At 50.2% G+C, this 27401-nt stretch overlaps 1 protein-coding gene and 1 pseudogene across 1 annotated transcript; one reads left to right on the forward strand and one right to left on the reverse strand.

The window, feature by feature from the left end:
- Positions 1–3869: 3869 nt before the first annotated feature.
- Positions 3870–27401, reverse strand: LOC115834272 (ankyrin repeat and LEM domain-containing protein 2-like; the record flags this gene model as incomplete). The annotated part of the gene is made up of 7 exons (XM_030809011.1): positions 27199–27401; positions 19711–20169; positions 16794–17000; positions 14258–14451; positions 13952–14140; positions 6002–6124; positions 3870–3935 (listed from the first exon to the last, which is right to left on the reverse strand). Coding segments are annotated over exons 1-7 (1419 nt in total), but the record flags the coding sequence as incomplete, so codon positions are not given.
- On the forward strand, positions 7475–12112 carry LOC115834273 (annotated as a pseudogene).

The following is a 27401-nucleotide window of genomic DNA, read 5'->3' on the forward strand; positions in this document are numbered from 1 at the left end:
TTCTGGGATTACAGGTGTGGGCCGCTGTGCCCGGCCTCCTCGCTTCTCAATTCTGCTTCTCTTATCCTTTAACACAGGTGTGGGCCGCTGTGCCCAGCCTCGCTTCTCAATTCTGCTTCTCGTAATTTACCACAGGTGTGGGCCACTGTGTCCGGCCTCCTCGCTTCTCAATCCTGCTTCTGTTGTAGTTTATCACAGGTGTGGGCCGCTGTGCCTGGCCTCCTCGCTTCTCAATCCTGCTTCTGTTGTAGTTTATCACAGGTGTGGGCGGCTGTGCCCGGCCTCCTCGCTTCTCAATCCTGCTTCTGTTGTAGTTTATCACAGGCGTGGGCCGCTGTGCCTGGCCTCCTCGCTTCTCAATTCTGCTTCTCTTGTCCTTTACAATTTGCATCACTGAATACGCATCTCTCTACAGATCTGGAATCACACGGCACTTGGATGTGAGTATGGAAAAAGCACAAGGAAGAGTAGTGTCTTCAGGTCCCACGGGACAGTGCAGTCAAGTCACACAGGATGGTGTCGTGAGGTTCTGTAGGTCGCACGGAAGCCACACACCACCTCGTCCTGCTTTCAAACGCAGCTCCTGGAGACCCAGAGTCAAGAGGCTTCCTTTACAGTCAGTCATGCTACTCTGGAATGCCTGGGAATTTCTTATGTTAAAGGCTTATCATAGTTTCTTTTATTTTTTTGGAAACAGAGTCTCACTTTGTCGCCCAGGCTGGAGTGCAGTGGTGCAATCTCAGCTCACTGCAAGCTCCGCCTCCCGGGGTTCACGCCATTCTCCTGCCTCAGCCCCCGAGTAGCTGGGACTACTGGTGCCTGCCACCACACCTGGCTAATTTTTTGTGTTTTTAGTAGAGATGAGGTTTCACCGATCTCCTGACCTCGTGATCCGCCTGCCTCGGCCTCCTAAAGTGCTGGGATTACAGGCATGAGCCACGGTGCCCGGCTGCTTATCATAGTTTTTATGCTTTTAATTTTTTCTAATTATAAAAGTGCTGTATGCCCATCAACGGTCAACTGGATAAAGAAAATGTGGTACATCTATACCACGGGATATTAAGTATAAGATCGAGTCCTCTGCAGTAACGTGGCTGGAGCTGGAGGCCATGACCCTAAAGGAAATTGACACAGGCAAGAAGAAAACCAAACACGGCTCTCAGTTATGAGTGGGAGCCAAACGCTGAGCAACATGTACACAAAGAAGGAACAAGAAGTCAGCAGGGCCTGCTTGAGGGTGGACAGAGTGAGGAGGAGGGAGAGGATCGAAAAACTACCTTCTGGGTACTACACTGATCAGGTGAAATAATCCGCACCCCAAAACCCCGGGACATGCAAGTTACCTATATAACAAATCTGCACACTTACCCCTGAACCTAAAATGAAAGTTTAAAAAAAAGTACGACAATATCCACTTCAAGAGTACCGAAGGTGACTGAAGAATTTCCATTCAAGAGTACTAATTCTTCCATACTGAAAATTAGGGCAATTCAGATACTCTATCTGACATATTACTATCCTATATTTGGATGCATCATATGTACTTTGGCATTTTCAAGGTTAATTGGCAGGTTTTTCCCTCTTTTAGTGGCATATGAAAAGAAGACATACAGTTATATACAGTATACGGTGCATGGTAGGCATACGGTATAATTTACCTATAATTTTACTCCATAAAATACTAATGTTTACTTTTTTAGCATATTGATTTGAGGTCCCTTTTTACAATTTCTATCTACAGATGGGACTACTGGGTCTCTGGATGGTTTTTGTGCCTGGCTTTCTGATCCTATTTGTCTCTCAATAACACTTTAGAGTCCCTCCTCATCTTCATACAAGCGTTGGGTCTCTCTCTGAGTGACGGAAAGTGGGATGCAGGACGCAGCCAGCCCTGTAGCAGGCTCTGTGGCATGTGAAGCCTACAGCGTGACCGACGCCCCAGTTGACCATAGATGCTGACCGGTGCCTGGGCTTCGCGTGAGCCTCAGAAGGACCAGGAAGGAGGTGTAGGAGCTCTGGAGGTGCCGTGTAGCTCAGCCCACAGGAACATTGGATCTCACAGTGCTGCCTTTCTCCTCAGCAAACAGCTGCTGGGCAGATCTTAGAGGCGACAGTGTTTTACTGTCCCCACATAGGCAAGGATCTCTCAGACAGAATTGCTTCCTAAATACCATCACGAAGCAATGCTTAATGTCAGTGTTGCAAAAGCATTTCTGACAGTGTGCTTTGAAAATCCGGAGCAGACTCTCGGCTCTTCAGGATGTTCTGGCAACACAGCCGTGTGTTCCCAGGGCCTCTGAAGTTCCAGCTGGGCCTCTGCAGTGAGGCCTCACAGCCCTGAGGAGGAACTCTCGCCGCTAACAGCATGCAGGATTCATTTCCTGTGCACAGCTACACACACTGAAGAAGTGTAATTAACAAATTATACTTAGGACAGGAACAGATCAGGGGACAAGCAGAGGCTCTTCATACCTTAGATCAGGGTTGGTAAACTTCGATAAAAGGTCAGACAGTAAATAATTAGGCTCAGTAGGCCACAAGTCACTGTGTGCTGGGAAAGAAACCCGGACAGTGTGCAAATGGTGCTGACAGCTTTATTGCCAATAAAATTTTATTTTTAAAAGCAGTCATTTGCGGACCCTGCTTTAAATAGAGACAGAGTTTTAGATAGGAATGGAATCCGAGAGAGAGAAAAGCAGGCAGGAGGCTGAAAGGACCTCAGCGTCTGCTTCAATCTCACCAGCAAGCAGAAGCTCCCAGACTTCGAGCTAAGATGGCAAAAGAGGCGCTCTAGAAGTGTCATCTTCCAAAATTCACTGAAAACAGAGGAAGACGGCAGGGAAAAAGCCCATCCCTGAAACCAGCCATTTTCTCGTGCCTGGCACCTACAAACCGCGAGGCACAGGGGCCAACAACTAGAAGCTGCTGACTAGAGGAGGCAGTCAGAAAAGCAACGGCCTCTCTCCCAGAGGGCGGAGTGGGGAGGGGACGTCTGAGGCGAGTGGGGAGGGGAACGTCTTGAGGCCGAAGTGGGGGAGGGAAACGTCTTGAGGCCGAGTGGGGAGGGAACGTCTGAGGCGAAGTGGGAGGAAGTCTGAGGCGAGTGGGGAGGGAAGTCTGAGGCAGTGGGAGGGAACGTTGAGGCCAGTGGGGAGGGAACGTCTGAGGCGCGGGGGAGAGTGGGATGGAGGAACGTCTGAGGCGAGTGGGGAGGGAGTGCTCCTGGAGCCAAGGCAGGAGCCTGGGCGTGCACCAGTACAGGAGGAGGAAGGAGGCAGCTTCAGAATCGGAGTGACAGGGAGAGACCCCACCCCCAACATAGGCCAAAGAGATACACAAAAGCCAGGCTAGCCACCCAACCAAGGAGCTCTGGGCCCTGGCCTCTCCCTGAGCCGTTTCTTTGCCAACTGCAGGCTCCACCTGAAGAGAAGCCATCACAATGAACTACTGTGAGACAGACTTATGGATCCAGGAATGAGGCTACCGGCAACAGGCAGCGACACACAACCTCAAAAAGTTCTCTCACAGAAAGCTCAAGGAACAGATACAAGACTTCAGAGAAGGATAACAGGAAAAGAGGTGGCACGTGAGCTAGGAGAGCTCAGGAAAGAAAGATGATCCCTGAGGGAGAGGCTTCCGAGGGAGCCGGCACACGCCCGGGGAGCTCAGGAAAGCAAAGCTCTGCTGGTGTCCCCCAACACTCCAGGGCCCTTTCCCAGCGTGGACCCCCACGTCCAGGGCACTGACTCCCCATCTTACCCTTTACACCCAGGGGGTCAGGAAAGCAAAGCTCTGCTGTGTCCCCCAACACTCCAAGCCCTTCCCAGCGTGGACTCCATCGATCCAGGCACTGACCTCCCCATCTTTACCTTTAAATACTCTCTGATCCGCTCCTTCAGTTCCCACAGATTTATTTTGCTTCTTTCACAAATTACCTATTGGAAAAAAAAGTGCGTCTAAAATCTTATTTGATCGTAACATTTCTTTATCATTACAATGATTTTAGAAAAATAGTTTTAAACCTCAGTAAAAGTAGAATCTTAATGCTAAAGATTTAATAAAGCTCCACACTGAAAAAAAATGTGTGGAGTGAGGTCTTCTAGAAGTCTAAGGGGGACAGCTAGGAGAACACACTCTGGGATTATGGGTAAATTTACTTTTTCTTGCGCTACTCGACATTTTCTAACTGTCTGCAAGGAGAGGGAAACGTACCAGCGCATCGAGTAAAAACAGAAGCACGTGAACATGTTTCTAACCTTCCTGGTTGTTTGAGTTCCACTTACAGGAAGCCTGGTCGTACACAAACTTTAGGTTGTGAGGCTGGGTCAAGGTGGAGCTCCTAAGTAACACGGAACATCAAAGTTCTGCTTTTGTCGCTATAGAAATCAACTTTCTCAGCCCTTGAAGAATTGCAGCAATACGAAACTTTTGCCACAAACTATAGAAAAACCAACAACCTTCAAAATAAAAGGAAAGAAAGGAACCAGCCTATGAGAGAAAACTAACTAAAATTATGAATGCGACTACATTTTTAAGTCTGTACCTGACTGTGAGCTTTAAAAAAGTCAAATGCTTTTTAGAATGCCAGGAGTTTTTAAGTTGGTTACCAAATGCCATTCTTATGCTGAAGTACAGATACACACACACACACACACACACACACAAAATTCAATCACATATATACAAAAATAATGGCAATTTCTCAGTTGTAGAATTTTCTGGTGAATTTTATTCTTTTTGATCAAGCAGTATTTTTAAGTTTTCTATGGCAAGTGGATGTATTGCTTATGTAGTAACAGCAATTACAGAGGGGGTGGTGGGAGAGACCACTGCCACCAGAAGATCCTTACAGCTTTTATTTCTAAAGGGCTGCTAGACCGGGGACAGCTCACAGCTGCAATACACAGAAAAATCAAACTCGTCTTTCAGTTCTCAGAAGGTCCAGATACTTCTTGCACTTTGCGGGCAAAGAATATACTTCTGCCCTCTGCAAGGTGCACTTTACTCAACTGCTCAGGATCATGACGAGGGCCTGACTGACAAGGCTTGTCTGGGTCAGATGAGTATGTATGTGTGAGAAGCTTAGCACAGCGCCTGGGTGCACACTGAGCTGAATACAATTAGCTGCTTTCAGCATCGTCATCCTTACCACCATCGTCACCATCATCACCACCATTGCCAACACCACCATCCATCGCTATCTTCATCTTCACCACCATCATCCTCAACATCATCACCATCACTATCTTCATCACCATCCTCACCACCATCATCCTCATCAGCATCACAACCATCATCACTACCACCACCACCCTCACCATCACCACCATAATCTCACCATCACCATTACAACCACCATCCTCCCTACCACCACCAGCATTATTTCACTCACCATCACAATCCTCACCACTACCACCAGCACCTTCATCCTCACCACCATCATTACATCATCATCATCACCATCCTCACCATCCCATCATCACAACCATCATCGCTACCACCATCATCCTCACTACAACCACCATCACCATCATCCTCACTGTCACCATTACCACAATCCTCATCACTACCACCAATCACCATCACACCACCACCAGCACCCATCCACCACCATAATCATCACCATCACCACCACCATTCTCACTACCACCATCATCACCACCACCACCATTACCACCTCTGTTCTCTCTGACTCTGGTCAACTGATGTGTTCAGAGAGGGAACTTGATAAAAGACTGTGAGCTGTTCAAAGCAACTGACTGCCAGTTTTAGGAAAATAAAATCAGCAAAGTGGGTCAGTTCCTTCCCTCCTGGTTCTACAGATGCATCTTCTTCACAAAGTGCATCTTACTCAACAGCCAGGTTCTAACATGTGCCCATAAAGCAAACACAACTCATACAGAGCTCCTTGTGGCTTCCCTGTGCCTGTGATCACAGACTGTAAATTCATAGATTTCCATTTCTAACTCTAGATAGCAACTGCACTGTAATAAGTACTTACATCTTCAGGTGTTTTATCATATTTATTCCTTGGGTTTTTTACAATCAAATGGTGTGACGAAAGCACGTTGACTACATCTGCATTTCCGAACTTACAAGCAAAATGCAACGGTGTGTCATAGCCCTGAAAAAAGATGCAGAGGAAGCACAATTATTCACACTTGTCTCATAAGGTTGCTCTAAGGTGAAAATAGATATTTATACATTCATTCATTCATTGAGAGATGGAGTCTCACTTTGTTGCCCAGGCTGGAGTGCAGTGGCATGATCTCGGCTCACTGCAACCTCTGCCTCCCGGGTTTAACTGATTCTCCTGCCTCAGGCTCCCCAGTAGCTGGGACTACAGGCACCCGCACCCACACCCAGCTAATTTTTTAAAAAAAAATTTTTAGTAGAGATGGGGTTTCACCATATTGGTGAGACTGGTCTCGAACTCCTGACCTCAGGTGATCCACCTGCCTGGGCCTCCCAAAGTGCTGGGATTACAGGTGTGAGTCACTGAGCCCGGCTTATACTTTTTTTAAAAAAAGACTCACAAACAGAAAGTCCATAAAAGACACTGCTTTTATAATGGAAAAATAATTGGCATATTCTAGCACATACCTACTTCATGCCAAGGCTTGAGCTTAGCACACTGACCTGGGTGCCCAGGCTCTGGAGGAGCTTAAATTCTCCATAAACAGTGAACAGTAGCTTTAAGCATTCAGGGCCCAGTACAATGTCATGTAAAACATGCCCAGAAAGTGAAATACACAGATGAAGACCACAACCAGAATAAAGCAAAGACCACGAATTTGGCCTGTACTCTAGTCTCTGTAGCATGTGACACCACAGTAAACGAAATTCTTTTCACTGCTGACGATGCTGCATCATGTCCTGACTGGGAACCCAGGTCTCCATCCGTGACGCTGCGTCACGCCCCGGCTGCGAACCCAGGTCTCCATCCGTGACGCTGTGTCACGCCCCGGCTGCGAACCCAGGTCTCCATCCGTGACGCTGCATCACGCCCCGGCTGGGAACCCAGGTCTCCGTCCATGACGCTGCGTCACGCCCCGGCTGGGAACCCAGGTCTCCATCCGTGATGCTGCGTCACGCCCCGGCTGGGAACCCAGGTCTCCGTCCGTGACGCTGCGTCACGCCCTCCTTCCCCGGATGGTGTCGCAGGTCTCCACACCATCTGCCTGGAGCTCCCACAGCTGCACCTCTGATCCTTCCTTATGCTCTGGGCCGTCTCAGTGTCACCTTCAACTGTGGCCTACAGATCAGCGGGCCTCATGGTCACCAGTGCCCCTGAGCCCAAGACCTGAAGGGCCAACTCCCTCCCAGGCACCTCACTTGGACATCCCACAGGCAGCTCCACTGCACTGTGTAGAAAACAGAATTCATTTACACCTAGCAGAGCCAGAAACACCTTCTCTCGTCACCTCTGATTACCAAGATTCTGGCTGTGAAGTGTCCGGTGGCATCGTATGCCATGGCGGCCACCCCTAAGCTTCTGCACAGGGAACAAAAACTCATCATGGACCCTGCGGCCTGCACTGACACCCCCGCCTCCACTCCTTGGCAACACAGCCTAGGTCACCCGCAAATGTCCTCCTACGGCTCCCTCCCGCCATCATCCACTAAGGTATCCCTTACAACTTTCTCACACGACCCTAGAAAGATCTGGATGTTTGATATACCACCACGCTACCTGCACCCCATCCTTCTGTCCAGGGGCTGGCAAGCTTTCTTGGACAAGGACCAGATAGTAAGCACTACAGACTTTTTTTTTTTTTTTTTTGAGACAGAGTCTCGCTCTGTCGCCCAGGCTGGAGTGCAGTGGCACGATCTCGGCTCACTGCAAGCTCCGCCTCCCGGGTTCACGCCATTCTCCTGCCTCAGCCTCCCGAGTAGCTGGACTACAGGCGCCCGCCACACGCCTAGCTAATTTTTTGTATTTTTAGTAGAGACAGGGTTTCACCGTGTTAGCCAGGATGGTCTGGATCTCCTGACCTCGTGATCTGCCCACCTCGGCCTCCCAAAGTGCTGGGATTACAGGCGTGAGCCATCGTGCCCAGCCAGTAAGCACTATAGACTTTTGAGGCCATCCCGTCTCTGCCACAGCTACCCAACTCCACCCTTGTAGCAGGAACGCAGCCACAGACAAATACATAAATGAGTATGGCTGTTCTCCAGTAAAGCCTTATTTACACACACAGGTGGCGGCTGAGCTGGCTCTTGGGCTGCAGTCTGCTGGCCCCTGGTCCTACAGTGCAATCACTGCTCTGTTCTCCAACCCTCAGGCCCTTCTTTTTTTTTTTTTTTTTTTTGAGACAAGTCTTACTTTGTCGCCCAGGCTGGAGTGCAGAGGTGCGATCTCGGCTCACTGCAACCTTACCTCCTGGGTTCAAGTGATTCTCCTGCTCAGCCTCCAAGTAGCTGGGATTACAGTGTGGCTAATTTTAGTATTTTTAACAGAGACAGGGTTTCACCACGTTAGCCAGGCTGGTCTCAAACTCCTGACCTCAAGTGATCCACCCACCTCGGCCTCCCAAAGTGCTGCGATTACAGACATGAGCCACAGCATCCGGCCCTCAGGCCTTTCTTGGTCCATGTTCTCTACCTTACACAACTGAGGTTCCAGTGCTTTGCTTCAGAAACATGACCACCCGCCCCTTCCCAGGCCCTCTGCTGTGCACCTGTGCAGACGGTCTACAAAAAAGGACCCGCAACAAAACGGCTTCCTTCTGCCCACCCTTCTCCCTCCTACACAACGGCCCTTTCCAACCTGTTCTGTAGTCGGCAAACCTCACCACCCCGATTTCTGCCTGTTCTTGCCAGGTAAATTCCTGCAGTTCTGGCCGACCTTCTCCCCAGCCCGATCTCTCCAAAAACACTAGTACTTTCTAAATAGTTATTTTTGGCCCACACTTTAACGATTCCTACTTTCAGTGGTTATAATAAACAAATGTAACCTGAAATATCTAATTTCAGTAATTTACCAAGTTTTCTTTCTGGACACACACATGCACATTTTCTGTGAATATTGCATGAAAATAAGAACATGTATTTCCTGCAGGGCATGGAGTGCTGTATTATCTCTACAAACCCTCACTTGCTGACTGTCCTAGTCAAATCTCAATTCCTTACTTAGCCAGTTTGTTCACACTTAGTATAACTGATGCACTTTGATTTTATTCCCTCTTTCCTATTTTATGTATATGATTGCTTTTTTGGTAACCATTGTTTTCACTTTCACTCCCTTCTATAGTTTTGCTGGCTTGACAAAATTTCAACACTCCCCCTTTTCTCTCTTGTTGATTTAAAAAGTATTCTTGCTTTTCAATTTTGCAGCTCAGCTGGGCATGGCGGCTTACGCCTGTAATCCCAACACTTTGTGAGGCCAAGGCGGACGGATCACTTGAGGTTAGGAGCTCACGACCAGCCAGGCAAATATGGTGAAACCCTGTCTCTACTAAAAGTACAAAAATTAGCCGGGTGTGGTATTGCATGCCAGTAGTCCCAGCTACTCAGGAGGCTGAGTCAGGAGAATCGCTTGAGCCCAGGAGGCAGAGGTTGCAGTGAGCCAAGATCACGCCATTGCACTCCAGCCTGGGGCACAGAGCAAGACTCCATCTCAAAAAAAAAAAAAAAAAAAAAAAAAAATTGCAGCTCAATATATCATATTCATTGTGTTATCCAATTAACAAAATTATGCCTCCCCACAATATGCTTCTTTGACACTCTCCTCTACCCACCACAACACAACATTCCAAACTCCTGGGTTTTGCTAAGAGTTTATAATTCTTGGCTCTAAGCTATCACTGGGTTTTCCCTTACATAAGTACATCAATTCTTCAAGAATTCTTACTTATGCATTATTCAGCCACTGAGAACCATGCCTCTTGGTGGTGGGGACAGGGTCTTGCTCTGTCATCCAGGCTGCAGTGTAGTGGTACCATCTCAGCTCACTGCAGCCTCTGCCTCCCGGACTCAGGTGATCCTCCCACCTCAGCCTCCTGAGTAGCTGGGACTACAAGCATGTGCCACCACACCTGGCTAATTTGTTTTTTGAAATTTTTTGTAGAGACAGGGTTTTGCCATGTTGCCCAGGCTGGTCTCGAACTCCTGGGCTCAAGCGGTCTGCCCATCTCGGCCTCCCTAAGCGCTGGGATTTCAGGCGTGAGCCATTGTGCCCAGCTACATTTTCAACCACACAGGAAATATTTCTAAGGTAAAGTGAAAAATATATATAAAAGATATCCAATAGAATACTAGAATAAAAAGCACCAAAACTTTTTTTACTTTCTTTTCCATGTTTTTTTGCATTTGTCCATCCTCCTCTCTTCACAAAGCACAAAAGGGAAGCCTCCTGGAGTTCCCCTGCCCGTCCCTGCCTACGGCAGCCACAGAGGCCTCACACCCTACCCTGCCCTGTGGGGCCGACTCCTGCTGGGGTGTCCTGTTTCCAGCTGCATCTCCCTAAGCTCTCTAAGCTCAGGGAATGTGCTTCTCTTCATTTTCCACATGCCATGTAGAACCATAAGAAACATCGTCCTGGGAACACAATTTTTTTTTTTTTTGAGACGGAGTCTCGCTCTGGCGCGATCTCTGCTCACTGCAAGCTCCGCCTCCCGGGTTCACGTGATCCTCCTGCCTCAGCCTCCTGAGTAGCTGGGACTACAGGCGCCCGCCACCACACCTGGCTAATTTTTTATATTTTTAGTAGAGATAGTGTTTCACCATGTTAGCCAAGATCGTCTCAATCTCCTGACCTCGTGATCCGACCGCTCGGCCTCCCAAGGTGCTGGGATTACAGGCATGAGCCACCGCGCCCAGCCACAAATCTTTCTTTTTTCTTTTTTTTGTTTTTTTTTTTGTTTGTTTTTTGTTTTTTGAGACACAGTCTCGCTCTTTCGCCCAGGCTGGAGTGCAGTGGCGCGATCTCGGCTCACTGCAAGCTCCGCCTCCCGGGTTCACGCCATTCTCCTGCCTCAGCCTCCCGAGTAGCTGGGACTACAGGCGCCCGCCACCACGCCCGGCTAATTTTTTGTATTTTTAGTAGAGATGGGGTTTCACCGTGTTAGCCAGGATTGTCTCGATCTCCTGACCCTGTGATCCACCCGCCCCAGCCTCCCAAAGTGCTGGGATTACAGGCGTGAGCCACCGCACCTGGCCTCACAAATCTTTCTTAAACTACAATACTGGCTGCCATTTCTATTAAAACAGCCAGCGGAGGCGGCTCCCGGGCAGCGTGCGTGCAGTAAGCAACCCTGCTGCTGCCTGCCCAGCTCCCACAGCGCCAGCACCACGGCCCATCACTCGGCTCCCACAGCGCCTTCACTGAGGCCCATCACTGCCTGAACACAGACGCCGCCAGCCAAGATGTCAACCCGAATTCCCCTCACAATGGCCTGCTGTTCAACTCCATGACCAATGTCCCTGTTGACACAGGTGGGGCTACCCAGGCTACTGCTGTTGAGGGTCTGACAGAGGCTGAGGAGGAAGAGCTCAGGGCCCAGCTACCAAGACGGATGAGGAAACTGTCACTCTACACCAGTGCTGGCAGCCAAGGAGGGGGACTGTGGAGAGCTCGAGAGGAGGCTGGGCCTCTCTGCCTTGGAGGCTGAAACAGAACCCCTTCTAACGCCTATGTGAAGACTTCTGAGAAACGTGGAAGTGGAATGAGAAAGTGGCCCACCCAGATTTCTGCAAGACTCAGGAAATGCTCCCACAGCAAGACAGAAGACCTCAACCAAGACAGAGACCTCAGCAGCCCTGTCCATGGTGGGCTCTGCCATCAGCAGGAAGCTCGGAGACGTAAGGAACACTGCAACTTTCAAGTCGTTTGAAGACCAAGTTGGGCCCATGAAGTCTAAGGTCGTGGGTGACAGAGAACAGCAAGGACAATCTCCCTTCCTCAGCAGGGAGGGGCAACAAGCCCGTCAGATCCCGCAACTCTCTAAGCCTGTGGTCGCTTACGCTCAGCTGCAGAGCACACGCAACACACCCTCAGCATCACAGCCGGAGCTCTGCACAACGAAGCAGCCAGCCAGGACGCACACGCAGAGCCGGCTTTGAGAACAGTCTTGCCCATCCACAAGGAGACGTGGCTGCTGCATCCACATGAATTTCAACAGTTGTGTACATAGTTATATACTAAAGTTTGTAGATGAAACAGATAACTGTGCTGTCCTTCCTAGGGGTACAGGGAGTGGACAGGGTGGAGGATTTGAAATACTGAGCCAAAGCCCAGGCTCCCTTTAAGAATCACGTTAGTGGCCAGGCACGGTGGCTCACGCCTGTAATCCCAGCACTCTGGGAGGCCAAGGCGGGCCGACCACGAGGTCATGAGATGGAGACCATCCTGGCTAACACGGTGAAACCCCATCTCTACTAAAAATACAAAAAATTAGCCAGGTGTGGTGGCGGGTGCCTGTAATCCCAGCTACTCGGGAGGCTGAGGCAGGAGAATCAGTTGAACCCAGGAGGAGGAGCTTGCAGTGAGCCGAGATCGTGCCACTGCACTCCCGCCTGGGGGACAGAGCAAGACTCTGTCTCAAAAAAAAAAAAAAAAGAATCAGGTTAGCCCGTCAGAATGTTGAAGGACTGAAGAGTCCTACGTGTAAGTAGCATTTTTGACTTCCTCCTTCCCTAACTCACGGAAGGAATGCAATCACCCAGAAAGCCCTACCTGTTCCATGAGTTTTTTATCTTGGAATGCTAAACAAGAAAACTGTCCATTTTCTGCCCACAGAAAGTAAACGGATTATCAACAACTGCCTAATTGTTGTACTAATCTAGCTTTAATGAAAAGCAAATTCATAATTTTTTTTTAATGCAGTTGGACTTTTCAAAAATCGAAATTAGGCAAAGCAGCTATAGCCTCCTAGTGAGAGAATATTATTTCTTTGGACTCAAGCTGAAATTCAAGCCTCACATTGCCTCATGCTTTATTTATCAAAAACATATAAATGAGGGTTGCTTAATGGCTGTGAGCACTGTGTGGGATTTTACACCTGGCCTGCGTGACTGCCTGTTCCAGTTGGGGTGTTGATTTCACTAACACGCTCCATCGCAGTGTATAAAACTTGCTTCTCTTCTCAAGCAGGGCAGCTCCCCTGGCTCCCTACTCTGCCCTGAAGGACTCTTGGGCTCCCGGGGGTGGGAGGGGCTAAGAGAAGGAAAAGCCTGTCTTTAGCACCCTTTAGAAGAGCTGTGCCCCTTTCCCAGTGCTGCCTTGCATGGGCCTGGCCCCGGGGGGATTCATCAGTGACTCCAGCCCGCCTGCTGGCTGCACTTAAGAAGAAACGACCCCACAGGTCAGGTGGAGGGTGGGGCGTGGGCATCGGCCAGGATTGCTGTCGCCTTTTCTCAGGAGCTACAAAGATCATTCCTGTTTCTAAGCAGTCGCACCCCAGCAGTCTCTCTCTCACACCACAGCCCTGCGTGTCAGGCAGCCTCTCTCTCACCACAGCCCTGCGTGTCAGGCAGCCTCTCTCTCACCACAGCCCTGCGTGTCAGGCAGCCTCTCACACACCAGAGCCCTGTGTGTCAGGCAGCATGGTCTGCAGGGGCAGCTTTGTGACTCAGTGGCTCTTGGCAGGACACTGAGGGCCTGCCTGTGGTGTGCACAGCTCTGCCACTCCCGGGAGGGGAAGGGCTGCTCAGCTCAAGGTGTCCTGTTCAGCAGAGGAAATGTCCTCTGACACCCGTGTCCCCAGACAGTTCAGACACCCTCGGGGACAGCACTACACACACGACGACGATGCAGGGGCCAGGGAACCCCAGCGCTCGGTGCCCTTTGTCCAGTGGGATGTGGTGAGAAGGCAGGTTGCAGGGGTGTAATTGACGTATCTTTTCCCCAGAGTTATTATACTAATGAGTAACTTGTCGATAAAGCATTCTTTTGGGGAAAAACTTTTAAACAATTAAACAAAGAAAGCGTGAGTGGAGGGTGTGCACGCACCATCTTGTCGGGGGTGTTTAGGTACAGGTCAACCACGTAGCAGATACGCTTCTGCAGCATGGCCTCGTCGTCATCAGGGTACATCAGCCTCATGAAGTCGGGGTTCTCCAGGACGTCCAGAGTCAGCTGGCAGATGGAAGCCTGGTTCTCTTTGGCAGCAACATGCATCACGTTGTACCTGCACCCTTCCTGAAAGAGAACCGCACGCTCTGAGCTTCCTGTCTGACGTGTGGACGCACCCTGTGCGAGTGCTGCGATGGAACCGCCGGGGCCGCGCACCTACCCGAGGGAACCGCCGAGACCTACCTGCACGATAGTGGGGTTGTCTCCTGAGCCTATCAGATACCGGGGGTTGCTCCAGATAAGGTCAGAAAAGGTGTCCTCCTCTCCCTTCTCCACAGCTTTCCGAAGCTTGGCGGTGAGGTCCTGCGTGCGGGGATTTTTGTAACTGTTCGCTCGCTCTTTGTTGACTGTTTCTGATTCCGACAAGCACAAACCATCTGTCAGTAAGGGACAGAATTTAAGAGCGATTAGTTTCACCAACAGTCACTCGTCACCCATGCACCCTCTCATGAGGGATAAGGAGCTTTCCACAGAGGCTTCCGGGCCAACTGGGAGGCACAGGTGAGAGAAGACAAGAAGGGCCTGTGGCCACCGGCCCCAGCATGCAACGCAATGGCAGCCAGCGCGCCCCTGTGAGCAGAGCAAGTGGGGGAGAGCAGCCAGACCCGGCCACAATCTTGCTGGGAAAGGCTCTGTGAATGAGGCCAAGTTTGATGAACTTTGTGTTTTTTCAGAGACAGGGTCTGGCTCTGTTACCCAGACTGGAGTGTGGTGACACGAATATAGCTCACTGCAGCCTTGACCTCCTGGGCTCAAGTGATCTCAGCCCCTCAAGTAGCTGGGACTACAGCTGTGTGCCAACACGCCTGGCTTATACACGTACATATATATATACATATTTTTAGAGATGAGGTCTATGTTGCCTAGGCTGGTCTCCAACTCCTGGCTCCAAGGGATCCTTCTGCCTCAGCCCCCAAAGTGTTGGAATTACAGGGATGAGTCACCGCACCCGGCCAGTGAACTCTGAAAGCTCAGTCAGTAGGTGGAGGAGGAGTAACAGCAGCAGCGGGCAAGGGAACACTCCCAGAAATCACGCAAGACCTTCGATGCGCACAGCGTGGCTGCAAAGGATTACAGGATTAAGGAGCCTGCCACCACGCCCAGCTGATTTTTTGGCGGGGGGACGGAGTTTTGCTCTTTCGCCCAGGCTGGAGTGCAGTGGCGCAATCTCAGCTCACTGTAACCTCTGCCTTCCAGTTTCAAGCAATTCTCCTGCCTCAGCCTCCCAAGTAGCTGGGATTACAGGCACCTGCTACCACGGCCAGCTAATTTTTGTATTTTTAATAGAGACGGGGTTTCATCATGTTGGCCAGACTAGTCTGAAACTCCTGACCTGAGATTATCCACCCACCTCAGCCTCCCAAAGTGCTGGGATTACAAGCGTGAGCCACTGTGCCCAGCCAATTTTTATATTTTTGGTAGAAGCGGGGTTTCACCATGTAGGCCAGGCTGGTCTCAAACTCCTGACCTCAAGTGATCCACCCACCTCGGCCTCCCAAAGTGCTGGGATTACAGGCATGAGCCACTGCGCCCGGCCTGATTTCTGTCTTAAGGTGATTTCCTTCTGAGGAATTCTCACAAATTGCAAAGAAGGAAATCCGTACCTGTTAGAAGCCACTCTGGTTTCCATCCAGGAAGCACCTGTACAAGGCTGACAGAGGGCAGGCGGATGACTGGAAGGAGAGGACCATATTCCTCTGGAGGACCAGCCCACCAGCGAAGCCCAGACAACTGTGAGCTGGGAAGAGGGAGCAGGAGCTGAGACCAGACGGAAGGTGAAGGCGGAGGCTCTACCCCACGCTGACCGTGAAGAACCTCTTCACACAAAACCCTAGTTCTGAGCTGGGAGGTGGGCATGGGTCAGACTTCGGGCTGGACCGCTCCTACAGATGAGCCCGACTTCTGCAGATGCCCTAGTCCTTGAAGTAGGTATAGCTTCAGGTGGGGAAGTAGACTGGTCTCAGGATCCAAAAAGGCGCAGGGGCTCACGCCTGTCATCCCAGCACTTTGAGAGGCTGAGATGGGAGGATCACTTGATGCCAGCAATTCAACCAGCCTTGGCAACACGGCAAGACACTGTCTCCATAAAAAAATTTTAAATTCTAGCCTGGCCAACATGGTGGCTAAAAATACAAACATTAGCCGGGCGTGGCACTGTGCACCTGTAATCCCAGCTACTCGGGAGGCTGAGGCAGGAGAATCACTTGAACCCGGGAGGTGGAGCTTGCAGTGAGCCGAGATTGCACCACTGCACTCCAGCCTGGGCAACAGAGCGAGACTCTGTCTCAAAAAAAAAGAAAAGGTTTAAATTAGCTGGGTGTGGTGGTGCACGCCTATTTCTCAGCTACTTGGGAGGCTAAAGCAGGTGGATTGCTTGAGCCCAGGAGTTTGAGGCTGCAGTGGGCCATGATAGCACCAAACTGCACTCCAGGCTGGCAGAAGAACAAGACCCTGTCTCTTTACAAAAAAAAAGAAAAAAATCCAACAGACATTGGGACAGACGGAAGTGGCCACAGTGTTCTTTTCAGCTTCTCCACAGTCAAGACGCTAATTACTGGCACATCAGCATCAGAGCTAGCATGGCTTCCTGGTCCACTGAGACCCCGTCGACTCTACCCTCACGGAGAAAACAAGTTACCACATCGGAGGAAAGAAGGCACAAAACAGGGTGGGATCAATGTGACAGGAACATCCAGATGTGAACGGCTGCATGATTTACCTTTCAACCCGTCATTGCTAAAGGGTGGCGCTGTTTTCACAGGAGACAGTGGTAAGGACGTTTTGCTTGGAGAAGGGAAATAATCACAAATTCCTCTAGCAAATTTCTCAGCATCTTCTCTGGTAGAAAAAGCTTTAAATCGGGACCCTTTGATCATCTTGACAGCTTGCAATGCTTCCTTTTTATTTTCATAAACATAGATCCTTTCTGGGTAGGAAAAATAACAAATGAAAATCAGAGATGAGTGACTGGAGAGCTGTCATCTGGCCACGCCCTGGGCCTAACCATCAGCTTCCATGTCTGCTACCCAGTCGCCTGGCTTAGTTCAGATCTTTAATCCTGAAGAAAAAGGGCCTTAGCTAGCCAAAATAAAACAATTAACAAGCTCGACGGTGGTGCGTATATGCATGTAACATGATACATATTATGTTCATATATGTAATTCTATATGCCAAGATTCTATCCTAAAAACTAAATTTCACATAAAGATCTAAATAAAAATTATTAAAAGGCAAATTAAAAAAACCTATAATTATGTCAGCCAAGAACATAAGAGAATTTTAAACACAATTTTGAACAGGGAACGCCTTTTTATTTTTATTTTTATTTTTGGAGACGGAGTCTTGCTCTGTCGCTCAAGCTCAAGTGCAGTGGCGCGATCTCGGCTCTCTGCAACCTCCGCCTCCCGGGTTCAAGGGGTTCTCCCGCCTCAGCCTCCCGAGTAGCTGGGATTATGGGCGTCCGCCACCACGCCTGACTAATTTTTTGTATTTTTAGTAGAGACGGGGCTTCACCATGTTAGCCAGGATGGTCTCGATCTCCTGACCTCGTGATCTGCCTGCCTCAGCCTCCCAAAGTGCTGGGATTACAGGCGTGAGCCACTGCGCCTGGCCACTAAGTATTCTTTAAAAAGATCTGATAGAAGAATAATATTCCATTCTATTCATAGTGTTTAACCAATTATCTACTCATAGGCATCACCACAAATGATATCACAGTAATAACAATACTAATGACAGTGTGTAATTTCTGGCATTCCAATTAATACTGAGTTCTCATTTTTTTTTCTCCAATGCTACATCTTCTTTAAAATTACAATTCTTGGGCTGGGCACAGTGGCTCACACCTGTCATCTCAGCACTGGGAGGCTCAGGTGGGAGGACTGCTTGAAGCCAGGAGTTCAAGACCAGCCTAAGCAATAAAGCAAGACCCAGTCTCTTAAAAAAAAAAAAAAAAAATTTAATTACCTCGTGTGGCCAGGCGAGGTGGCTCAACTGAGGCCGAGGTGGTCACGACCTGTAATCCCAGCACTTCGGGAGGCTGAGCCTGGTGGATCACTTGAGCCCAGAGTTGCAGACCAGCCTGGGCAACATGGGGAAACATTGTCTCTACCAAGAATACAAAAAAAACTGGCCATGTACTGGCACGTGCCCGTGATCCCAGCAATCCCAAGCTACTCAGGAGGCTGAGGTGGGAGGACTGCTTGAGCCTGGTAGGCAGACATTGCAGTGAGTTGTTGAGATCACATCACCACACCCCAACCTGGGTGAGAGAGAGATCCCAGTCTCAAAAACAAACAAACAAACAAACAAACAAACAAAAACACCAAAAACCACCAATTAGCTAGGCGTGCTGGTGTGTGCCTGTAATCTTAGCACTTTGGGAGACCAAGGTGGGTGGATCGCTTGAGGACAGTTTGAGAGCAGCCTGGGCAACATGGCGAAACCCCAACTCTATAAAAAAATACAAAAATTGGCCAGGGGTGATGGCTCACGCCTGTAATCCCAGAACGTCGGGAGGCCGAGGTGGGCAGATCACGAGGTCAGGGGTTCGAGACCAGCTTGGCCAAAATCACGAAACCCCGTCTCTTTACTAAAAATACAAAAAATTAGCTGGGTATGGTGGCGGGCGCCTGTAGTTCCCAGCTACTCGGGAGGCTGAGGTTACAGTGAGCTGAGATCGCACCACTGCACTCCAGCCCAGGTGACAGTGCGAGACTCTGCCTCAAAAACAAAAACAAAAATGAGCTGTGTGTGGTGGCGTATGCCTGTGGTCCCAGCTACTCAAGCGGCTGAGGTGGGAGGATCACCTGAGCCACAAAGGTTGAGGCTGCAGTGAGCTATGACTGCACCACTGCAATGCAGCCTAGGTGGCAGAGTAACATCCTGTCTCAGATGAATAAATAAATTAAAAAAATAAAATGGCCGGCGTGGTGGCTCAAGCCTGTAATCTCAGCACTTTGGGAGGCCGAGGCAGGTGGATCATGAGGTCAGGAGTTCAAGACCAGCTTGGCCAAGATGGTGAAACCCCGTCTCTAATAAAATACAAAAAATTAGCCAGGCGTGCTGGCGGCGCCTGTAGTCCCAGCTACTGGGGAGGCTGAGGCAGGAGAATCGCTTGAACTGGGAGGGCAGAGGTTGCAGTGAGCCAAGATCACGCCAACACATTCTGGCCTGGGCAACAGAGTGAGACTCTGTCTCAAAAAATAAATAAATAAATAAAAAATAAAATAAAACTACAAATCTTTGATGCTGAAAATTATTTATACATTCATTGGCCATTTGCATTCATTAATATAAAAGGTGTGCAGGTTACACTGCATTTTAAAAAGGGGGAGATGACTAATCAACACAGTTCCTAACCAACAGCAGCAGCCAGTTAATATCAATATCTTAGTCCAGCATATCTCATAGAATCCAGTTTACCTAACAAATTTTAAACAGTTCTCATGTTAAATTCACAAATATTTCAGAAAAGTTCTACATAAAAATGTTAACAATGGTTAACTGGGGTGATGAGATGGAGGGGATTGGATTTTTTCTTTTTTTAACCTGTAGTTTTCCATTTTCAGACGTCACCCCGCCCCCTCCGCGTATGTGCTATCTGTGTGAGGAAATCCTACACACGGTCCTATTACCATTTCTCGCTGGGACGTCCTCATACACTGGACACACCCCATAGTACAGGGGCGGCTCCCTAGATGCAGTCACTCCAGCTCTGTAGGTGTCGGTGGCACTGGGGGGCACCGAGCAGGTCTTGGATGTCACAGCTTCCTCCTCTGGAGGGTTCAGGCCCACACTGTAACCAAAATCTCTGTCTTCAGGAAAACCAGCCTGATCAGTTGGGTTCCCTTCAGCTGGCTTCAAAATCCTTTGTGGGTCTTGGCTGAGAGCTGTGACACCTGCCTCATGGTGGTCGAAAGACGGCAGCCTTCCTCCTTGCTCCAGTAAAGCCTGAGCCAATTTTTTCTCAAAAATGAACCTTGTAGTTGATGTAATGGGTCCACATTTCAATCCGGCTTTGACGATTTCTTCTCTAAGGTCATCTGGATTCAGAAGTTTCAATCGAGCCAACACAGCATCCATTGTCATTTCACCTAGGCCCAAGACAAAAAAATCAAATACAGTCACAAAATACTAACACCTGCTGAAGCTGGGTGACGAGTACTAGGGTTCATTATATAATGGCATCAGTTTCTGTTTCTTTCATTAAAAACTTTTTTCTTGGCTGGGCGCGGTGGCTCACGCCTGTAATCCCAGCACTTTGGGAGGCCGAGGCAGGCGGATCACCTGAGGTCAGGAGTTCAAAACCAGCCCGGCCAACATGGTGAAACCCCGTCTCTACTGAAAATACGAAAAATTAGCCGGGTGTGATGGCAAAAGCCTGTAATCCCAGCTACTTGGGAGGCTGAGACTGGAGAATCGCTTGAACCCAGGAGGCGGAGGCTGCAGTGAGCCGAGATCACACCCCTGCACTCCAGCTTAGACAACAAGAGCGAGACTCCAGCTCAAAAAAAAAAATTTTTTCTTTTTTTTTTTGAGATGGTGTCTCGCTCTGTCGCGCAGGCTGGAGCGCAGTGGTGCTGTCGCGGCTCACTGCAACCGCTACCTCCTGAGTTCAAGCGATTCTCCAGCCTCAGCCTCCCGAGTAGCTGGACTACAGGCGTCTGCCATCACGCCCGGCTAATTTTTATATTTTCAGTAGAGACGGGCTTCTTCATGTTGGCCGGGCTGGTCTTGAACTCCCGACCTCAGGTGATCCGCCCGCCTCGGCCTCCCAAAGTGCTGGGATTACAGGCGTGAGCCACCATGGCAGCCAAAAACATTTTATAATGCCTCCATCTCCACAACTCCAAGAAAATTCCAAAAGTGCTGTTACTTATTGGCAGAGGGGACTGTCTTTTAAACAATGAATGAGTCTGCCAAAGACCCTGGAGGGGGCACCTACTGACCCCAAGATTCTGCCCGGCCATAAGCACCTCACCAGGTTCTCTGTACAGAGACAGTTGGTGCTGAGGAACAGATGCAAAGGGCTGTAGCCAATCTACAGTGGAGCAGGCACACAGTACGTCAAAGCAACTTGTGGGGCACAGTTTAAGGGGTGGGCACAAGTGAAGAATAATTACAAATAAACAGAGAGGATCTCAGTCCCGGGCAGGATTCCACTTTTCATATAACTCTTCTGTCCTTAATCTAATGCCACCACATTTTTTTTTTTTTTTTATCAGACAGAGTCTTGCTCTGTCACCCAGGCTGGAGTGCAGTGGCACGGTCTCACCTCACTGCAACCTCCACCTCTTGGATTCAGGCGATTCTCCTGCCCCAGCCTCCCAGTAGCTGGGATTACAGGCGTCCGGAATCACGCCTAGCTAATTTTTGTATTTTTAGGAGAGACAGGGTTTCACCATGTTGGCCAGGTTGATCTTGCACTCCTGACCTCAGGTGATCCACCTGCCTTGGCCTCCCAAAGTGTTGGGATTACAGGCGTGAGCCTTTTTTTTTTTCTTTTGAGACAGAGTCTCACTCTGTCACCAGGCAGGCTGGAGTGCAGTGGCGCGATCCCGGCTCACTGCAACCTCCGCCTCCCGGGTTCAAGTGGTTCTCCTGCCTCAGCCTCCCGAGTAGCTGGGATTACAGGCGTGCACCACCACGCCCAGCTAATTTTATACTTTTAGGAGAGACGGGGTTTCTCCATGTTAGTCAGGCTGGTCTTGAACTCCCAACCTCAGGTGATCCGCCCACCTCGACCTCCCAAAGTGCTGGGATTACAGGCATAAGCCACCATGCCCAGCCCATTATATTCTTTGGGAGGCAGGCGGATCACCTGAGGTCAGGAGTTCGAGACCAGCCTGGCCAACATGGTGAAACCCCGTCTCTACTAAAAATGCAAAAATTAGCCAGGCGTGGTGGTACACGCCTGTAACCCCAGCTACTCAGGAGGCTGAGGCAAGAGAATTACTTGAACCCAGTAGGAGGAGGTTGCAGTGAGCCGAAATCACGCCACTGCACTCCAGCCTAGGGGACAAGAGCGAGACCTTGTTTCAAAAAAAAAAAAATTACCCGAGCATAGTAGTGCACACCTACAGCCCCAGCTACTCAGGGGGCTGAGGCAGGAGGATCACTTAAGCCTGGGAGGTGGATGCCACCACGAGCTGAGATGGCACCCCTGCACTCCAGCCTGGGTGACAGAATCAGACCGTCTCAACAACAACAAAAAAAAACGATGGGGGGAGAGTAATACATCTGAATTTAAGTTTCTATAGGGTTCTAACTTTTAAAAACATGTTCGTGATTTACACACTCAAGAAATAAGTAAAGCCGGGCACGGTGGCTCACGCCTGTAATCGCAGCACTTTGGGAGACTGAGGTGGGTAGATCACGAGGTCAGCAGTTCGAGACCAGCCTGGCCAAGATGGTGAAACCCCATCTCTACTAAAAAAAAAAATACAAAAATTAGCCAGGCACAGTGGCGGGCACCTGTAATCCCAGCTACTCGGGAACCTGAGGCAGGAGAATCGCTGGAACCCAGGAGGCAGAGGTCACAGTGAGCCGAGATCGCGCCGCTGCACTCCAGACTGGGCAACAGAGCGAGACTCCATCTCAAAAAAAAAAAAAAAAAAAAGAAATAAATAAATAAAAAGATGGGGGAGACACCCAAATGGAATACTAGCCAGAAGAAATGAACCTAACTGCATTACAAGTGAGTAACACAGGGGAAGAGCTAACCTACATAACTCTGGAAAACAGTGAGTGACCAGGTGCTCTAAGGAGAAAGACAAAGAACTGTGCACCACTACCGTGTGAACGGGCTCCAGGCAGTAGGTGTTTTCACAATGGTATAGGTTAGCACACCTCAAGCTATTTTCTGTGGACTCCAGGGCAGAGCAAATAATTGGAATACATGGTGGCTGATGAGAGCCAGGACTCTCAATGACAGAAAGGAAAGTGGGAGTGAGAACAGCGTTTCAGCAAACGACTCCTGTAAAGAGCAAAAGAGTAAGAATCTCAGACTCTATGAGCCAAAGCCACGCGAGTGCTCAGAACAGCCACAGGCCGGGTGTGGTGGCTCACACCTGTCATCCCAGCACTTGGGGAGGCCGAGGCGGGAAGATCACTTGAGCCCAGGAGTTCAAGACCAGCCTGGGCAACACAGCGACACCCTTTCTACAAAAACTTTAAAAATTAGCTGATGGCTGGGCACAGTGGTTCACGCCTGTAATCCCAGCACTTTGGGAGGCCGAGGCAGGCAGATCACGAGGTCAGGAGATTGAGACCATCCTGGCTAACACGGTGAAATCCCGTCTCTACTAAAAATACAAAAAAATTAGCCAGGCGTGGTGGCGGGCGCCTGTAGTCCCAGCTACTCAGGAGGCTGAGGCAGGAGAATGGTGTGAACCCAGGGGGCAGAGCTTGCAGTGAGCAGAGATGGCGGCACTGCACTCCAGCCTGGGCGACAGAGCGAGACTACATCTCAAAAAAAAAAAAAAAAAAAATTAGCTAAGTGTGGTGACATGCACCTGTGGTTCCAACTACTTGGGGGCTGAGGCAGGAGGATAAATTAAGCCCAAGAGTTTGAGGATGCAGTGAGCCGTTTGTGCCACTGCACTCCAACCTGGGCAACACAGCAAGACCCCGACTCCAAAAAATAAAAGAACAGCCACAGATATACATAAACAAAAGGGTATGGTTGTATTCCAATAAAACTTTACTATATTTAGGAAAATAGATGGGGCCAGTTTGGACCACAGTTTACTGACTCTTGCATTAGAATAAAGCCAGGGGGCCAGGCATGGTGGCTCATGCCGGTAATCCCAGCACTTTGGGAGGCCAAGGTGGGTGGATCATTTGAGGTCAGGAGTTTGAGACCAGCCTGGCCAACATGGTGAAACCAGGTCTCTATAAAAATACAAAAATTAGCCAGGCATGGTGGCACGCACCTGTCATCCCAGCTACTCAGCAGGCTAGGCGGGAGAATCGCTTGAACTGGGCAGGCAGAGGTTGCAGTGAGCCTCCAGCCTGGACAACAGAGTGAGACTCCATCTAAAAAAAAAAGAATAAACCCACGGACGTTGCATCGAAATTGGAAGTATCAGTATGATCACATGGTCTTTGACAGATCGATGGGTAAAGATGTGAGAAACAGCTAGGTCTGAACACTGGGTAATAACGTTCCATTAACAATTTTTTTTTTTTTTTGAGATGGAGTCTTGCTCTCTCGCCCAGGCTGGAGTGCAGTGGCATGATCTCTGCTCACCGCAACCTCCACCTCCTGGGTTCAAGCAATTCTGCTGCCTCAGCCCTCCCGAGTAGCTGGGATTACAGGTACCTGCCACCACGCCCAGCTAATTTTTTGTATTTTTAGTGGAGACTGCCTCACCATGTTGGCCAGGCTGATCTTGAACTCCTGACCTTGCGATCCACCTGCCTCGGCCTCCCAAAGTGCTGGGATTACAGGTGTGAGCCACCGCACCCGGCCAAGTACGCAACTTTTGAGATTGGCTTTTTCCTATTCAGCATAATGCCCTTGAGATCCACCCACGTGGCAGAGAGGATCGTGCGGAGTGGCACCCCGGGGCACCCACGTAGCAGAGTGGATGGTGTGGAGTGGCACCCCGGGGCACCCACATGGCAGAGAGGATCGCTGTGGAGTGGCACCCCGGGGTACCCACATGGCAGAGAGGATCGCTGCGGAGTGGCACCCCTGGGGCATCCATGTGGCAGAATGGATCGCTGCAGAGTGGCACCCCGGGGTATCAATGTGCAAGTTTAACCATTTGAGTGATTTCAGTTTCTGGCAATTACAAATAAAGTTGCTATGAACATCAAATATGGGTTTTTGTGTGAAAATCGTTTTCATTTGTCTAATAAAAGCTCAGGAATGCAGGGCAGGTTTAACTTCCTAAAACCTGCCAGGCTGATTCGCAGAGTAGCTGCACCACTTACCATCCCCACCCGCAATGCACGAGACCCAGTTTCTCTAAACCTCTGCTGACTATATATATGATATACGTATATTATATATGCCATATGATATACGTATATTATATATGCTATATGATATACATATATTATACATCATATATAATATAAAAATATATTTATATTAAATTAAAATATCAGTATTTTTTATTTCAGCCATTCTCAAAACGCCAGCCTCACCCCCTGCCACCTTGTCCGCAGCTCTGCCTGGATGATGCCAGTGGTGACAGTAACAGCACTCAGAGGTGCTTAACACATACCAAGTGCTGCACTTACCCAACTCCCAAAAAAGTCTAACCAGGTATTACTATCATCCCTATTCCTAAATGAGCAGGCTGAAAACAGGTTAAGCCCACAGCAATAAGTGGTAGGGCCCGGTGCGATGGCTCACACCTGTAATCCCAGCATTTTGGGAGGCTGAGGCAGGTGGATCACCTGAGGTCAGGAATTTGAGACCATCCTGGCCAACATGGTGAAACCCCGTCTCTACTAAAAATAGAAAAATTAGCCGGGCGTGGTGGCGGGCGCCTGTAATCCCAGCTACTCAGGAAGCTGAGGTGGGAGAATCGCTTGAACCCGGGAGGCGGAGCTTGCAGTGAGCCGAGATCGCGCCACTGCGCTCCAGCCTGGGCCACAGAGCGAGACTCCATCTCAAAAAAAAAAAAAAAAAAAAAAGGTGGTAGGGCCGGGACACAAACTCACACAATTGGACAGGAATCCCCACTCAATCATCAGAAAGCACCGCTCCGCAGTGACTAACAGTCTGACAATTTAGAGTAAAAACAAACTCAGTTTCTCCCACTAGTCTTGCAACATGCTTCAGACGCCAGATATGTGGGGGTTTTCTCCCCACGAATCATGCAAGTCATCAGTTCTGCAGTGGACACAGGCTGGGTGTCGTCTGTCATCCTAATTCAGTCATCTATTCTGACAGCGTCTTCCTGGAGATACCAGCAGACCCACAGGTAAAGGGCTCAGCCCCACAAGACTGCCCCCACTTCCAGTGCCCAGGTTGTTTTGACCTGCGCTTCGGACCGACGGGGTGTAACCCGGTGACCTCCTCAGGTTGCGTTAATTTGCTAATGTGGCTCCCGAACTCACAGACATGTTTTACTTACACTTACCAGCAGAGTATAAAGGATTACAAAGAATAAAGGTGAAGAGATGCGTAAGGTAAAACCGGGAGGAAGCACTTGGAAATTCAGGGCCTCTCTGGGCACCGCCTCCAGGAACCCCCCACGTACTATCTGGAAGCTCCCTGAACCCAGCCCTTTTGGGTTTTTACAGAAACTTCATTTCACAGGCATGATTCATCACGCATTGGTAATCAACTCAACCTTCACCCCTCTCCCCTCCCCGGAGGTTGGTGGTGGGGCTGAAAGTCCCCAGAACCTCTAACCCTGCCTTGGTCTTTCCTGCGACCAGCACCATCCAGAAGCTCCCTAGGGGCTGCCGGCCACCAGTCCACTCAGCCTACAAAAGACATCACTTTGGAGGTTCCCGGGATTTTAGGAGTTGTATGCCAGGAAAAGGGGATGGAGGTGAAATACACAGTTCACTTTATCAGTTACCTCAAACTTAAAACGACCAAAACCCACCTCTGATCCCCACATCACCCAGACCCGACAGTCTACCCCAAAGCAACAAATGGCCACCTTCTCCCGTTTCCTTTGGCTCCAAACCCCTAAGTTACATTTGCCTTTTCCGTCTCTGCCTCATGTTCAATGACCAGTAACTGCAGTGGCTTCACATTCCAAACACATCCAGGACCCAGGGGCTTCCTCCCCGCGCCGCCCTCCTTTGGGCCATCCCTCCCCAGGTCTCGACAGACCGCAGCAAGAGTGTCCGCTAAAGCCTCGCCGGGTCCCCGCCGCTTTCCCCGGAGGCTGCTCCCGGGCCCGGGAAAGCTCTCACCCCGAACCCGGCGTGGCCCCTCCGCCCCCGCCCCGGGAAGCCAAGTCCCCGCAACTGCCCTTTCCGCGGCCGTAATGGCCTTTCCCGAGCAACCCTGGTCCCCCCGGCGGCCTCGCCCAACTGCTGCCGGCTCCAGGAGCTCGAGGGACGCGGCTTGGGACCCGGGCCCGAGGAGGGCATCGGGGCGAGGAAGGGGCCAGGATGCGGAGGCCCAGCGACCGCCTGGGCCTTACCTGGGGCGGGGGCGGCGGCCGCGCGCGGCGGAGGGACGGGGGTCCCGCTGCGGCCCAGCCCCTCCGGCCGCGGGCCCAGCCGCCGCACCAGCCACCGCACAGCGATCAGCAGCACCGAGGCGCCCAGGAGCTCCCAGGCCAGCGCCGCCCACTCGGCCGCCGCCAGCCGCGGCCACAGCATCGCCGCCGCCCGGGCCGCAGCA

This window comes from Nomascus leucogenys, unplaced genomic scaffold (genome assembly GCF_006542625.1).
Source record: "Nomascus leucogenys isolate Asia unplaced genomic scaffold, Asia_NLE_v1 001466F_35538_qpd_obj, whole genome shotgun sequence".
NCBI classification, from domain to species: domain Eukaryota; kingdom Metazoa; phylum Chordata; class Mammalia; order Primates; family Hylobatidae; genus Nomascus; species Nomascus leucogenys.